The sequence below is a fragment of the Arachis ipaensis genome, chromosome B04 (assembly GCF_000816755.2).
Source record: "Arachis ipaensis cultivar K30076 chromosome B04, Araip1.1, whole genome shotgun sequence".
Taxonomy (NCBI): Eukaryota; Viridiplantae; Streptophyta; class Magnoliopsida; order Fabales; family Fabaceae; genus Arachis; species Arachis ipaensis.
The window spans coordinates 13,419,455-13,436,223 of record NC_029788.2 but is presented as its reverse complement, the minus strand read 5'-3'; the positions used below and the strand labels follow the sequence as shown (position 1 = coordinate 13,436,223).

Here is a 16,769-nt window from a genome sequence, read left to right as displayed (position 1 = left end):
TTAAGCTAAGTATTATGGTATACAAAAAAATAAATACCTTAATATTTTTTAAAAAAACAAAATATATCATTATGTTTACTAAAATATTTTTATCATTAATTATAAATGACAAAATTATATTTTATTAGAGGTGTAATTTAAATATTAGTAATATTAGATATAAAATTTAATAGAATTTATGCTCCTTTTATAAATAAATACAATTAAGGATGATTCACAAAAGTACTGCAACAAAAAAAGACAACGTGACTATATTAGTAGTTGAACTCAAGAGGCTTAAGAATTTGAATATGGAATAGATGGTGGTGTTTTGGCTGAAAATGGGGGAACATTGTGTATTATTTCTGGGTGGACGTGTCAAGTGCATGATCAACACGCAGGAAACGTGTTACTTGCTACATGTGGGGATGTGCTGACACGTGGCTAAGCGTGATTGGTTGAGGTAGTAAGCACGTGGGGGTGTGGTGAATGCTCCCTTCTATATAAGGTAGAGATCGGTACCATTTTCATTCTGAGTAAGAGTGTGTAAGTGTTCTTTGAGTGTGTTGGTAGTATAATGGAAGGTACCGCAAACTTGGTGGTGTATCACAATGGTGAGATAATACGTAATACTCATGAGAGAGTGAGGTTTGTGTGCCAGAATTCGTTTTCATTTGTGGTTCCATGCACCATGACGTTAATGGAGTTTTAGAACGGTCTCTGTCAAAGCATGGAGAACAGTACGTTGATGAGAGTGAGCATAATTCTGTACCGGAATTCGGTTGTAGTTTTTGGTGATCTAATACAGTTTGATACCATGCCAATCACTGACGAAGGGAGTATGCGGAATATGTTTCAAATTCAACGGCATACTCAGATGCGACAGCCACAGATTGAGCAGTATGTTGAGTTTAAAACCGTAGAGGCAGAAGGAATTCAAACTGATTTAGATATAGAGGATGATAAAGCTGAGTGTACGAGGGAATGAATAGTGATAGCGAAGAGGACTTCGAAGCCACTTATGAATCCGGCGATGAAGACGAGGATGGTGATGTGGGAGTTGAGACAGCAGCAGAGAATATAGTAGTTCATCCTTCGATCAGTCAACCGATGAGCGTGCCACCATTTATGCGTGAGTTGGATCTCGAAGCCATGCATGTACCAAAATTTCTGGAATATGCAAACATAGGTACGTGATGACTGAATAATACGTTTTTGTTAATTTATACTTTTGATTGATTAATGAACGATGATTTCTGCTTTCTGTAGGCGTTGCTGATCCTGAGGACGGAGAGTTTTGGATTGGAGTGGAATACAGTTCTAAAAAGTCGGTCGTAGCAGCAATTAGAAGTTACACTATCGCTAGAGGAGTTGACTATAATGTGTATGAGTCTGAGTCATAGACGTTCTATGCAAAATGCAAGATGTATGGGCGTGGGTGCGACTGGCTTATCCAAGCCAGCTTGATACAGAAAAAAAGTTGTTGGGAGATACGCAGATACAATGGTAGGCACACGTGCTCAATCGGAACGATTTCATAGGATCATTCCAAGTTGGACTCGGATACCGTTGCTGAGGCTATAACGCCGTTGGTCGAGACTGACCCATCCATCAAGGTGAAATCTATAATAGCGGAAGTCCAGTCAAGGTTCAACTATACCATCAGTTACCGAAAGGCTTGGTTAGCAAAGCAAAAGTCCATAGCGAAAGTTTTCGGTGGTTGGGAGGATTCTTACTAAGCCTTGCCATGGTGGCTCTCGGTTATGGTTCAGAAGATGTGTGGGTCAGTTGTTCAAATAGAAACACGCTCACTGTACAACGGGAATGAGGAGGCGCACGGGGTAAAAATACTTCATCGTGTATTTTGGAGTTTCAATCCATGCATTAGGAGGGCCATCCATCTCCTTTGTATCATATCGTGATCTACGGCATAGTGCTCTGTAAAGATGTGCGAGATATGCTGACCCCCAACTATAAGTATGGATCCGCTCGAAATCGCGAAGCAACGGTAGATACTTCGCGTGGGTGTATGCGGTCGACTTATCCGCGAATAGGGTCGACCCTAACATAAAGAAAATCTGACATCTGACGTATCTTCTTATGGACTCTTCAGTGTCCAATGGCTCCGCGTCTCTGATACGTCGAAGCCAACCTAGCTTTATATATGATTTCGAAGATTGACTGACTACTGGTTCACGACCAAATATTGCGATGATCTGGCTCTGAAGGAAGTCGCTACTACTATCAGTCTATCCACTCACAGGCTCTCCATCAATGGGTAGGCCAAATGTATGAGCGACATCTTCCACGGTCACTGTAACCTCACCCACCGGCAATACAAAAGTGTGAGTCTCCGACCTCCACCTTTCAACCAGAGCAGCTAATAAGGGGTGAAATCCTCTTATCACCCCAATCCTAGATACGTGGTAGAATTCCGTGGCACAAGGCTCAACGTCACAGACAGACCCGACAAGCCCTGCAACCCCTCTACATCATTGCTTCGGCTCAACCAACTATTGGATACGTGTCTAGTTTTTATTGTCTAAAGTGGAATATCTGTAAATCTGTATCAAATTTAGCTCTGTACCGTATAATTGACCATATCATTTGGCACCAACTATTGGAAAACGTCAACTGCTAACTACTTCACTACCGAAATGGATCATCTTTAGCATATTCTTTCTTTATTTTTCAATTTTTAACAGAAAATCAGAAATTATTTATATTTATTAATTAACAAAATATAATATTATTTTAACGTACTAAATTAAGCTATTTAAGATTTGATAAATTTGCAAGTCACATTAACTAAATTCAAACGAAGCTTTTTTTTTTTTGGTCGATAGATTGGACAACCCCCAATTTTAGGTTACACACTCACACACCCACTCATACACACTAACCTAGCCACAGCTAGGATTCGAACTTGTGTGGCTTTGGATTGAGGCAAATACTTTTGCCACTTAACCACATGCCTCAGCCACAATTCAAACGAGCTTAAACAGTCATAATTCTGCAATATGTTTTTTGGGCTGATGTAATGTTTTGGTTAGTATTTGATGTAAAAAAAAAGGCCCAGACCAGAACACAAAATCCATGCCCCGACCCGAACGAATTTGATCTCCCTTCTTCCTCAAATCTGTTGGCTGCAGCTCTGCTCCATTTTTATGGTCAATGCTTTCAACAAATTGACACCACGACATCACCTCCCCCATTCGAAGAAGACGCAGCTGTCGTACCTCGTCATTATTGTGTCGACGGACTTCATGCGTTGCCGTAACGCGAACCGCCGTCGTCGTTAGGACTCATCGCCATCTTTTCTTCACCACCACTTGTTACGATTCCGTCTTGGCCCTGACGAGGAATTATTGACTTCTCTCAGATCGGGATAGCTGTGATACTTTGAGTTGGGGTCAATGGGTTGATTTGGGCTTCAAAAAACAGAAGTCAATATTTGAACAACAAGAACCCCAAACGATGTTGAAAGAAATATTTTTAATAAATATGTATTTCATACAATACCGAAAAAAATGTATTTAATATTTTTGAATTTGCATTATAATTTTTTTATTATTTACAAAATAGACACCATTGGGCTAAAACTAAAATTTTCATATAAAACTTGTACATCCGAAAAACGGTAATAAAGTAACCTGCACTTTGTCACGTGATAAAATTTTTTTACACATGTCATCTATGTAAAGGGGACAACAAGGCAGAAAGGACGAGGTGCATCCTTCTCTTCAATTGGACCGGTGCAGGTTATAACTCACCAGTTTTACCAAGGAAATAAGTGTTATTGGTTTTCATAGGGACCTTCCCCCGACACACCAAAAAACAAAAAAAGAAAAATTTGACAATATACTCCAAAAGAGCAAAAATCAAAAAGTACACCTGAATCACGAATCACATGGGACTCCCGATTTCTTTTAGCTCTCCTAACTGTAAGCATGTTACTGTAATTTTCAAGAACCGACATTGATTAATGATTGTTGATTGTGTTTCTTTTATGTTGTTCTTACTTGCTCAAAGTCTTTTAAATTTCTGCCTGATTTTCTTGCAGGGAGTGAATAGGGCATTTCCTTATGTGTCAAGCACTGAAGTTGATGACATTGTTGATGTTCAAACCCCAATTCTTTTCCAGTTGGTAAGTATATCCGAAAGTCTGCAATATTTCGCTGCAATATTTCGCCGACAGATGTTGCAAGAGCATTTGTCATGAGTCATGACCTTATTTTGATTCTTGGATATTGATAAAAGCTGAAAACCTGCAGGTTCATTCAAAAAATTTTAACGTAGGAGTTCAAGCACTGATGCTTCTCGATAAAATCACATCCAAGAATCAGATAGCTAGTGATCGATTTTACCGTGCATTGTACTCTAAACTTCTGCTTCCAGCTGCCATGAATACGTCCAAGGCAATTAAACATGTTTTTCTTGTTTTATTTATTATATACCTCTGCTATTCTTAACTTCTCTGTATTTCTAAGTTCTAACTAGCTCGATTTCAGGCAGAAATGTTCGTTGCACTTCTTCTAAGAGCAATGAAAAGAGATGTAAATTTAAAGCGTGTGGCTGCCTTTTCTAAACGTCTATTGCAGGTAATCATTGAACTGCCTTTTTGTCTATTTCTCTTAAATCTTAATATGTAGAGTAACATGAATCAAGTTTCTGATTTTTTCTTTTATTTCTATTTCTATTTTTATTTATTTTCACTTCAGGTTGCACTTCAGATGCCACCGCAATATGCCTGTGCATGCCTTTTTCTTCTGTCCGAACTCCTTAAAGCCAGACCACCTCTATGGTAAGGCTAGTTGTTTTTTGGTGTATGCCATTTTTATTTATCACATTTAAATTGGACGTAGTTGCTAGTGAGAAAATTTTCAGCGACTTGTATCAAATGCTTTAAGACCTGACATTCCTCCATTGTGTGTTTGATGCTGATAATTACAGCAATTGAATAATCCGGTCAACATTCTAATTTGAAGACAGTATCAACTAGTATAAAAGTGATGTTTGTTTGTGATCTTTAAAAAGTGATTTTATAACTTGCTTTTTCTATGTTGTTGTAAAAGCTGAAAACTGTTTTTTCTTACGTTTTCCTCAGAAGCTGAGACTGATTCTTTTAGACTTCAAATAAAATTATTTATTGAAGTGATTTATTTTTGCTGGAAAAAGCTAAAAGCAAATGCAAAGTACTGTCTTGACAACTACTTCACGTTATGAAAAATAGGTAGCTCGATGCACAAGCATCCCGCTTTAACTACTGCTTTGTTATGTTTGCCATAAATTGCATACTATGTGAGTACGCTCGTCTTTGTAGTCAATTCTGGATAAGTTTATTATAGAATTTACTATACTCTTTTGATCCCCAAAAAAAATCATGTTCATATTTTGTCTTTTAGGAACATGGTGTTGCAGAGTGAATCTATTGATGACGAACTAGAACACTTTGAAGATGTTATAGAAGAAACTGATAATGAACCTAGCACCGTATCCAAAAAACAAGCTGATAATATTACCCTTGCTCAGAATGGAGATGATGAAAATAATGATAGTGATTCTTCGGAAGGCAAAGACGATCTTCCAGCATCTTCTGAGGATGACGATGATTCAGATGGTGCTTCAGAGGAGGATGCAGATTTTTTGCTTGCGAAGGATGAACCGAGTATCAAAAAACCGAAGTCTGCATCCAAAAATAAATCAAAATCTGCATCTGATGATGAAGGACAGCAATCTAAGGTATCTGCCAAGAAGTCTTTACTGCCTGGAGGCTATGACCCACGACACCGAGAACCTTCTTATTGGTAATTTGCTATATTTTCTTCCACAGTGGTCCTCATCTTGAATATCATAAATTTAGAAGAGATTCTGGTATTTCTTTTGTTATAAACACCAGGTTCTAAGATGAGCTGCACATCATGTATAATGTTTTGTACTCCTGACTACAAAATTATTTCAACTGCGCTTTTTTCCCTTGTATTCATATCCAGTTGTAGCGCCTCTAATGTTGCTTTGTACACTGCTGCAGCAATGCAGACCGGGTAAGTTGGTGGGAGTTAATGGTACTTGCTTCGCACGCACACCCTTCAGTTTCCACCATGGCCAGAACTCTTCTTTCTGGGGCAAACGTCGTCTACAATGGAAACCCATTAAGTGACCTAAATCTCACAGCTTTCCTTGACAAATTCATGGAGAAGAAACCGAAACAGAGCTCATGGCATGGTGGTTCCCAGATTGAACCTACTAAACAGGTAATAACTCATTTATGTTCTTGCCTCTTCCACAAAATGGTTTTTGAGCTTATGGCCAATCCTGCATCATTCTGATTTAGCTAGCTAACTTTTGGTAATTTTTGTTTTGAAAGAGCAATGCTAAGAAACCAATTTGTTTTTTCAACTATTATCAGCTATTTTTCTTTAAAATTTATTTTATTTATTTTAAATTTTAGACTTTAAATCATAAATTTTTAATCTTAAATTTTAAATTACACCCTCTAATTCCTAAATCTACCAAAAATTGGAAAATTTGGATAAAAAGATAAAATTGAATAAGAAAGATATTCACATCAGAAATCTTCAGGTATTAATCTCAAGTGCAAGCAGCAATCAAAAAGCTTGATAAAAGCAGCAAGGCAAATCCAAAAGAGCAAAAATAAAAAAGTACACCTGAATCACATGCTGAATTGGACTCCCGATTTCTTTTAGCTCTCCTAACTGTAAGCATGTTACTGTAATTTTCAAGAACCGACATTGATTAATGATTGTGAAATTATTTTCTTTTATGTTGTTCTTACTTGCTCAAAGTCTTTTAAATTTCTGCCTGATTTTCTTGCAGGGAGTGAATAGGGCATTTCCTTATGTGTCAAGCACTGAAGTTGATGACATTGTTGATGTTCAAACCCCAATTCTTTTTCAGTTGTTAAGTATATTCGAAAGCCTACAATATTTCGCTGACAGATGTTGCAAGAGCATTTATCATGACCTTATTTTGATTCTTTGATATTGTCATATTTTTTTTAGATCAGTAATGAACAACTCGACCTTTTTAGGGAGTACAAAGTACTAATGTCAAGTGATTAAATTTAATCCCCTTCGACATTGCCATCAAGGACCAAAATCAACCACAAAAAAGCAGATTAGACAATAAACATAAACTAATAAATAAGTAAACAATACATACAGAATCAAAACATTCTTCAAATGTAATCCGTTGAATTGGATTTTTTGTTGTGTACTTCCATCACCTGTGCTGCATAAGAAGCCAATGTACTCACCTTCCCCACTTTATCCATCTATGGTCTTCAATTATTGCCCTTGATTCCCACTCTTTTCTTGACTTGTATTCACTTTCTCCTTTGAACTCCACATTTGTGTTCTGGAAAATATGTTTTATGTTGCTTGTTTTGTTTCTTAAAAATCTCAACTCCCAATTTGTATCCATATTTTCATGTAGCCACTTTACAATGTATTTATTATCAACCATCATTTTTACATCTTCTTCTTTTACTCCTAGCTCTTCGAGAACAAATTGCAAGGATATTTGCAGTCCAACCAGTAATGCATCTCCCATTGACTCATGACTCACCAAATCGCCCATATAACAGTGTATTTCTTCATTTGGTTCCTGTAAATATCCACCAACACAAAATATATTTCTATCTGATTTATACCACGTACAGTTCCACCATATCCATTTTCTATCTTCTTCAAATTGCACTTCTCTCCTATATACACGACTTATCACTTTTTTCACCTCATACCATTGGTTTACTATTGTTTTTACTTTTTCCCACTCACTTTTCCATGAAACAACTTTATTCTCAAAGATTTTACTATTCCTACAATTCCAAATAGTCCACAAAATAGCAAAGAATAACATGATCCATTTTTTGACATATTGCACACATCACAATTGATCCAACCCTCAAACCAAGTTTTAGCATCATTTACTTCTACCCAACACACACAACCCGCATTCAAGGCCATAAACCAATTTTGAGCAAAAAGAGCAATGAAGAAAAAGGTGGTTTACCGACTCCTGTGCCTTCTCACACAAAACACAAGTCCCTTTACCTTGGGTTATGATTCCCTTCCTTATTAGTTTGTCCTTTGTAATCAGCCCATCTGTTATCACAAACCACACGAGCATCTCAATTCTAAGTGGTACCAACCCTCTCCAAAGATCATCAAAGACATGATTCATAGTTGGCTCTCCATATATTTTTTCTTCGGCTACATTGATAAAGGCGGAAATGGATCCTCTCAATTGTAAAAAAAAATTTAAGAGTGTAAAGTATGATCTCTAACTTTTCATTGTTTTCTCTCTCATATTTATTTTTGGTCCAACTTATAAAATTAATGGCAGAAAATCACACTTTATTCCCTCAATTGTTAAAAAAAAATGAGAGGATCCATTCCCGATAACGAAAAAGTCTAGGGGGCCAGCAACTTTTGTGTTTTCTGGCCAGCACTTAACCATTAAAACAAAAGTGAGTGATCTCTCACCATTAGATGTAATCTCACACCATTAAAAACACTATTGATGACCAATTGATGGTTACAAAATACCAAAATTGCTGGCCCCCTAGCATTTCTCCCCGATAAAAGCTGAAAACCTGCAGGTTCATTCAAAAAATTTCAACGTAGGAGTTCACACACTGATGCTTCTCGATAAAATAACATCCAAGAATCAGATAGCCAGTGATCAATTTTACCGTGCATTGTACTCTAAACTTCTGCTTCCAAGTGCCATGAATACATCCAAGGCAATTAAACATGTTTTTCTTGTTTTATGTTGTGATAAGAATAAAGGATGTGGATGTCCATTTCCAAGAGAATCACATTAAATGAAGGTTGAAAAATAAATACTTCATGCATGTATAAATAGGGCATGATCTAAGACCATATATACACAAACAATCAATAAAATTCTCTCTCTCTCTCTCTCTCTCTCTCTCTCATACTGACACATTATTCTCTCTCTTTATATTTCTTTATTTTATATTTGTTACCTCTTTCTTATTTATTTATTTAGTTATTTTATAACACGTTATCAGCACGAGACTCTAACCAAATTTTAGAAGACTCCACGTAACAAATTTTTATTATGTCGAAGCTCTCTCATCTTGAATTTAATGCTCTTGATATATCTAGAAACAATTATTTATCATGGATACTTGATGCTAAAATCTATCTTGATTCAATAGATTTTGGAGATACCATTAAAGCTGAAAATAATGTATCACAGAAGGATAAAGCCAAAAACCATGATTTTCCTTCGGCGTCATCTTGACGTATGATTGAAAAATGAATATCTAACATTAAAAGATCCTATAGATCTGTGGAAAGACCTTGAAGAAAGGTACAATCATCAAAAGACAGTGATACTTCCTCAAGCCCAATATGTTAGAGAAAACTTTTTCGACCTTCCATGCCTCGAATGTACTCCTACAGCAGCAGTATCGAGAAAAAGGATTTAAAAAATATTCTAAGTTAATTTCTTTCCTTCTTGTTGCTGAACGCAACAATGAATTACTTCTAAGGAATCATGAAGCACGCCAGCTAGCGCCGCCCCATTTCCTGAAGTAAATGCGACAAATCATTACCCCAGAAGAGGTAAATAGCAAGGTTTTAGTAACAAGAAAAATTTTGGAAGGAAAATGAATTATGTTCACAAAGGATCTCACCAGAAGTGGGATAAAGAAAGAAATAATGGGCAAAATAAATCAATTGAGGATAAATATTTCCGTTGTGGTGGAAAGGGTCATTGATCGCGTACCTATCGTACACCAAGGTACCTAGACGATTTTTATCAAACATTTTTTAAAAAGACGACAAAGAAAAGGAAACAAATTTCGTTTCAAATGATATTGAAAATTCCACCACTCATTATGATGTATTTAATTTCTTTAAGGATCCTGAAGGAAATATTGGTCATTTGATCAATAATGAAATAGTTTAATATGTGTATTTGTTAATTATTCATGTGAATAAATAATGTAAGAAACTTCTTGTTAAGTTTTATGCATTTGAATTTCAAAATTACTGAATGTGCTAATAATAATAAAATTTTTAGTATATACTATACTTTTTAGAAAAATATTTTCTATCAAGAAAATAATTTTACTGAGCAAATATTTCTACTCATTTTATTATTATTTGTCTTTGAAGAGAATGATAAGGACATATAGTGAAGATATTTGCCTTACGGATAGTGCGAGTTCGCACACCATTCTCAAAAGTAATATATATTTTCTCCATCTTGTGCTAAAAGAATAATATGTTAATATTATTATTGGCTCGGGCAATGTGATAGAAGACTCTGGAAGAGCTATAATTTTGTTTCCTGGAGGAACAAAATTCATAATAAATAATGCACTATTATTTACCAAGTCTTATATACCAGCGAAAAATGCCCCAATTTGAATTGATGTCCCAGTTAGACAAATTGCCACCGAAGTAAATACACGCCAGAAGCGTAGCAGGCCTGTCGGTTCCAAAGACAAAAATCCTCGAAAAAGAAAAGAGGTAAATACGATCCCTGTTGAAAAAGACATAGCAGGAACACATGCAGTTGTCCAAAATTCTGATATAGTTTTAATGTTAGAAGACGTTCAGGTACCTGAAAATTGTGAAATGATGAGATTTCGATAAATTATGTCTTTACAGAAGAGAAATGGGACCGAAATAAGACAATTGTCAATGAAATATTTGCATATAATGTGGCATTAAATATCATGCAAGAAAGTAAGGATCTTGAGTCAAGATTAGTCGAAGAATGTCGACAAAGGAATGATTGGCCAAAGTGGAAAGAAGCCATGAAGGCTGAATTAGACTCACTTACAAAACGTGAAGTCTTTAAACTTGTAGTCCATACACCAGAAGATGTAAAACCTGTTAGATACCGATGGGTATTTGTGAGAAAACGAAATGAGAAAAATGAAGTTGTGCGCTACAAAACCCAACTTGTGGTACAAGGTTTCTCACAAAAGTCCGGTATAGATTATGAAAAAACGTATTCCCTTGTAGTGGATGCGATAACATTGCGTTATTTGGTCAGTTTATCCGCATATCATAAACTACATATGCATTTAATGGAGTAATAGCCTACTTATACGGCTCATTAGATTGTGATATCTATACGAAAGTCCCTGAAGGACTAAAGATATCTAAATCATCCAATGAATATTCGCAAGGGTTATACTCAGTCAAATTGTAAAGATCTTTATATGGTCTAAAGAAATCTGGACGAATATGGTATAATCGCCGTACTGAATATCTGGCCAAAAACGGATTCAAGAATTATGATATCTACCCGTGTATTTTCATAAAGAAATCTGCATCTGGATTCATTATAATTACCATGTACGTTGATAATTTAAATATCATTGAAACTCCTGAAGAGTTTTCAACCATTATAAAAATTCTAAAAGAAGAGTTTGAGATGAAAGATCTTGGAAAGACTAAATTTTGTCTCGACCTGCAGATCGAGCATACAAAAAATAGGATCTTCATTCATCAAACAGCATACACAGAAAAAATCTTAAAGAGATTTTATATGGATAAGTCACATCCGTTAAGTACCCCAATGATCATAAGATCTTTGGATGAGGAAAATGATCAATTCCGTCCTAAGAAAGAAAATGAAGATATGCTTGGTCCTGAAGTACCATATCTTAGTGCCATTTGAGCGCTAATGTATCTTGCTAATACCACACGACCCGATATATCATTTACTGTGAACTTACTAGCAAGGTATAGTTTCTCTCCAACCAGAAGACATTGGAGTGGAATCAAACAAATCTTTCGATATCTTCATGGAACGGTTGATATGGGATTGTTTTATCCATATGGATCCAAGTCACAACTAGTTGGCTATGCAGATGCAGGATACTTGTTGGATCTACACAAAGGGAGATCTTAAATAGGATACCTATTCACATATGGTGGTACAGCTATATCATAGAAGTCCACGAAACAGAAGATAGTAGCAACCTCCTCTAATCATGCTGAAATACTCGCGATACATGAAACTAGTTGCGAGTGTTTTTGGCTCAGGAGTTTGATTCAATATATTATATCATCATGTGGATTGATTGATAGCTCAACTTAAGGGCGGATATATCAAAAGCGATAGAATAAAGCATATTTCTCCCGAATTCTTCTTCACTCATGATCTTCAAAATCAAGAGATAATTGATGTCCAACAGATCCGCTCAAGTGATCTAGCAGATTTATTTATAAAGTCATTCCCAAAATCCTCTTTTGAAAAATTGGTACATCAGATTGGAATGCGCCGATTTCGAGACATTAAATGATGTCGACAAAAAGGGGAGATTGTACTCTTTTTTCCTTGGTCAGGTTTTTTTCCATTGGATTTTTCTTGACAAAGTTTTTAATGAGGCAGTCTCCATCACAAAGGATATTGTACTCTTTTTCCTTCACTAAAATTTTTTCTATTGGATTTTTTTAGTAAGGTTTTAACGAAGCATAATCCTAAATGGTCATCTAAATGAAAGTGTTGTGATAAGAATGAATAATGTGGATGCCCATTTCTAAGAGAATCACATTAAATGAAAGTTGAAAAATAAACACTTCATGCATGTATGAATAGGGAATGAAGGGAATGAACTGAGGCCATATATACACGAACAATCAATAAAATTCTCTCTCTTATACTGACACACTCTTCTCTCTATTTATATTTTTTTATTTTATATTTATTATCTCATTTATTTATTTAGTTATTTCATAACATTTTATTTATTATACCTCTGTAATTCTTAACTTCTTTGTATTTCTAAGTTCTAACTAGCTTGATTTCAGGCAGAAATGTTCGTTGGACTTGTTCTAAGAGCAATGAAAAGAGATGTAAATTCAAAGCGTGTGACTGCATTTTCTAAACGTCTATTGCAGGTAATCATTGAACTGCCTTTTTGTCTATTTCTCTTAATATGTAGAGTAACATGAATCAAGTTTCTGATTTTTTCTTTTATTTCCATTTCTATTTTTATTTATTTATTTATTTTTTTCGCTTTAGGTTGCACTTCGGATGCCACCGCAATATGCCTGTGCATGCCTTTTTCTTCTGTCTGAACTCCTTAAAGCCAGACCCACCTCTATGGTAAGAGGCTAGTTGTTTTTTGGTGTATGCCATTTTTATTTATTACATTTAAATTGGACCTAGTTGCTAGTGAGAAAATTTTCAGTGACTTGTATCAAATGCTTCAAGATCAGACATTAATTCCTCCATTGTGTGTTTGATGCTGATAATTACAGCAATTGAATTATCCGGTCAACATTCTAATTTGAAGACAGTATCAACTAGTATAAAAGTGATGTTTGTTTGTGATCTTTAAAAAGTGATTTTATAACTTGCTTTTTCTATGTTGTTGTAAAAGCTGAAAACTATTTTTCTTACGTCTTCCTCAAAATATTTTGTCTTTTAGGAACATGGTGTTGCAGAATGAATCTATTGATGACGAACTTGAACACTTTGAAGATGTTATAGAAGAAACTGATAATGAACCTAGCACCGTACCCAAAAAACAAGCTGATAATATTACGGTGACTACCTAAGTTGATTCCCTATCTCCTATAGTTTGTCTCCAATAAAACTTCTGAACTTTGTTTTGCAGATGGACATTAACAACCACTTGATTGGCAAAGAAATTCTTTCACTCGCCGAAGAAGATGTTCCCCCAGAAGATCTCGTCTTCCACAAATTCTATACAAACAAAATGAGTTCTAAACCGAAGAAGAAGAAAAAGAAGTCAGACGATGACGAGGAGGTTGAAGGCGGGGATGAGAGCGATAATGAAGAGATCGAGAATCTCTTGGATACTGCTGAAGCGGAGAGATATGATTACGATGATTTAGTCAGTGTCGCTGAAGAGGAAGACGATGACTTGATTGGTGATGCCGATATAGATGAAGATATACCGTCGGATATGTCAGGAGGAGAGGCTGAGGATGCCATTGATGTTGATTACGATGACAACGACGACAAAAGAAAACTCAAACAAAAACGAAAACGCAAGAGTGAAAAGGCATCTCCATTTGCAAGTTACGAAGAGTATGAGCATCTAATGGAACAGGAAAAACCTGCCCGAAAGATACACAAGTCCAAAAAGAGTAAAAAAATACTAAAATAGACTCATTGGATTGTTCTGATTTTACATTCCACAATACCAGTTTTCCATGTCATATCAAAACTTTTTGTATCGTTAACTCTAAAATGAATTGATTTTAGACTTAGAAAATTTCATTAACATTTTCATCACACATAAATAGCGTCACTGCCAACTAAGCAAACCATAAGAACAAACCTAGAAGCACCCTAGAGAGGAGAATCAATAAACAAAATATTCCAAGTCCAAGCTTCTACATCTACCACCTATTGTTCAAGCAATGGCAATTTCAACTGTTTTAGATTTCGGTGGTGGAGGGTGTTTCTCAACAGTAACCGTAAGAACCCCGTTCTCACACTTGGCTGTAATGGCGGAGGGGTTAGCATTCTCAGGCAGACGGAACTTCCTTTGCAATTTGTGTGGTGCTCTCCTCTCCAGCCTCAGGTACTTGCAGCCTTCATCATCACAGTCTTCACGTTTCCTTTTCCCGTTGCTCCTAATAACAAGTACGTTCTCATCTTCCACTGTTACCTGCATAGTTCTGTTTGGTTAAATTTTTAACTAATTTTTTAAAATTATAAAATCTGTAGTCGCATCAACTTTTTAATTTATCCAAACCTGACTAACATTTCATTATTAACGCCTCTTAAGAAATCAATGACATATATTAGCTGTAGTGGCAGAAATAAGAACCTGAATTTCAGATTTGGAGAGACCCGGAACATCCATGAAGAACACATACTCTTTGGGATTGTCCAAAATATCCACTGGAATGTTTGAAACTACCCTGCCCTCTCGAGTGTAGTCATGACTATGATGAGAAGAAGGGAACAAGATTTTTTCCACTGTCTCTGGTAAATTGAACAGATTGAATGAGTCAACAATACTCGCCATCTTTACAAATTATCACTCCGAACAGGAATTTTTATGTGGGTTCTTCCTGCGCTCTCAGAAAGTTCGAAAGTTTTTGGACGGGTTTATTGTTTTATATAACGAGAGTAAACCAAACATTCTGGAAGGATCGTTTGGATATCTGGTTACACGTGGAGCTCTCGGGAAAATTGTGGAAGCTCGATTGCGCTTCGTGTTTTTTTTATAGGAAAATATAAGTGGATATTAAACAATATGAATAATAAATATATTGAATATTTATTTTTGTAGGTGTGCGGATAGTTATTCTAATATTAAGATTTAGGTGGATAACTTGGAGGTGTAGTGCATTCATGGTTCTGAAAATTGAACCGGACCGGTCAGTTCAATTGGAAAAACCAGAAATCGTTCTCCTAGCCGGTCCGGATAAGGTCAGAAACCGTCTAGTAAAAAATCGATAAAAAAATCGATCGAATCGACGGTTAACCAGTGAACCAGGAGAACCGTCCGGTTTTTTAGCGATTTTTGGTTTGGATATTAAACTACAAAACGGCGTCGTTTTGAAGGTGAAAAAAAAAAAGAAGCTAAATGCATGAAACCACGAACCCTAATCCTAATCTCAGTCCTCTCACAACTCACAAGAGAAAGCACAGATAGCCACCACCATCGGGCAGAAGAGAAAGCCCCCACAGGTCACGATCGAGCAGCCCCTCTTCGCCGTTGCATAGCCACCACCATCGCCACCGCATCCCACCGCCATCGCCACCGCATCCCACATCCCACAGCCCCTCTTCGCCGTCCCACATCTCACCTTCCTTCTCGCCGCCGGTGAGTATTGACTAGTGACTACTGAGTTCTTCTGTTCTTCAATCTTTTTGAGTTTTTGTTTTTGTTCTTCTGTTCTTCTGTGTTCTGGCCTTTTATTTCTGTTCTTTTGTTCTTCTGTTCTTCAATTAAATTTTTTATTTTTTATTCAGTGAAGAATTTAGGGTAGATTTGAAGTAGGTTGATGTTCTTCAGATGCAGAGTTCTTCTATTGACATCTTGTTCTGTTTTTCAATTTTTTTATGTTGTTAATTATATGATTAATCATTCTGTTATTTTAAAAGCATTTGATGTAGGTTAAATTTTTTCAATTCTGCTCTGTTGGTGTAGGTTCAATTTTCTCAATCCGCGACTTTCTCTCTCTGAGTCGTAACTGAGCCTCTGTTCCATCCTCTTTTCGTAGAGTTTCTTGCTGTGCGGCGACCTCTCATTGCCGTCTCTGGTCGTGGCAGCATCATAGTACGACAGCAACTCTTTCCTCCCTTCTTCATTTCCATCTTTGACTAGTACTTCAGGTTTTTGCTCTGTTTTCTCTTGCTGTTTTCTTTAGCTTTAATTCTATAGTTTGTTCTACATTAGTTTGGTTGAATTTTTTATTTCCGTTAGTGGATTCTAGGTTGTTGGAATAAGGTAGTTCAATTTGTAGATTCTAGGTTTGTTGCAAGTTTTGAGAATTGGAAATTTCTCGGTTGGCTGATGCTTTGCTTGCTTATATAAGCTTGGTTACTTCTATTTATTATTGTGTTTGGCTGTATTAAGTGTGGAAGTTGTTGAATGGCTAAGCATTGCAGCTGAAGCTGTTTGTTTATGCTGAATTTGTACATTGCGTGCTAGGTGTTCGATTAAATGCCTCTGGGATACTTTGAGTTTGAATTATATGTTGTAGTTACCATATAGTTTGAACCACTCTTTGTTTAGGCAAATTGTTCAAGAATAATGCACTTTGGGTTGTCTCTTGATGCTT

The 16,769-nt window shown here is 36.2% G+C and overlaps 2 protein-coding genes and 1 long non-coding RNA gene across 3 annotated transcripts; 2 read left to right on the top strand and 1 right to left on the bottom strand.

Moving 5' to 3' along the window:
- On the top strand, nt 3,987–14,149 carry LOC107636056 (CCAAT/enhancer-binding protein zeta-like; the record flags this gene model as incomplete). The annotated part of the gene is made up of 8 exons (XM_016339592.2): nt 3,987–4,009; nt 4,045–4,126; nt 4,254–4,397; nt 4,491–4,580; nt 4,701–4,783; nt 5,385–5,786; nt 6,011–6,233; nt 13,619–14,149. Coding segments are annotated over 8 exons (1,563 nt in total), but the record flags the coding sequence as incomplete, so codon positions are not given.
- LOC110270927 lies at nt 12,952–13,520 on the top strand. The gene is made up of 2 exons (XR_002360707.1): nt 12,952–13,104; nt 13,430–13,520. It is a non-coding gene; the product is annotated as an uncharacterized LOC110270927 (long non-coding RNA).
- LOC107637587 (17.4 kDa class III heat shock protein-like) lies at nt 14,326–15,070 on the bottom strand. The gene is made up of 2 exons (XM_016340987.2): nt 14,804–15,070; nt 14,326–14,641 (listed from the first exon to the last, which is right to left on the bottom strand). Exons 1-2 carry the CDS (start codon nt 15,002–15,004, stop codon nt 14,384–14,386), a joined length of 459 nt encoding a protein of 152 aa, XP_016196473.1. The 5' UTR covers nt 15,005–15,070; the 3' UTR covers nt 14,326–14,383.

What these genes read in the sequence shown, in the direction of transcription:
- LOC107637587 (XM_016340987.2), bottom strand. Translation starts at nt 15,004, where the DNA reads ATGGCGAGTATTGTTGACTCATTCAATCTGTTCAATTTACCAGAGACA. An exon ending in TCTCCAAATCTGAAATTCAG is followed by an intron (nt 14,642 to 14,803) that starts GTTCTTATTTCT and finishes AGAACTATGCAG; the next exon opens with GTAACAGTGGAAGATGAGAA.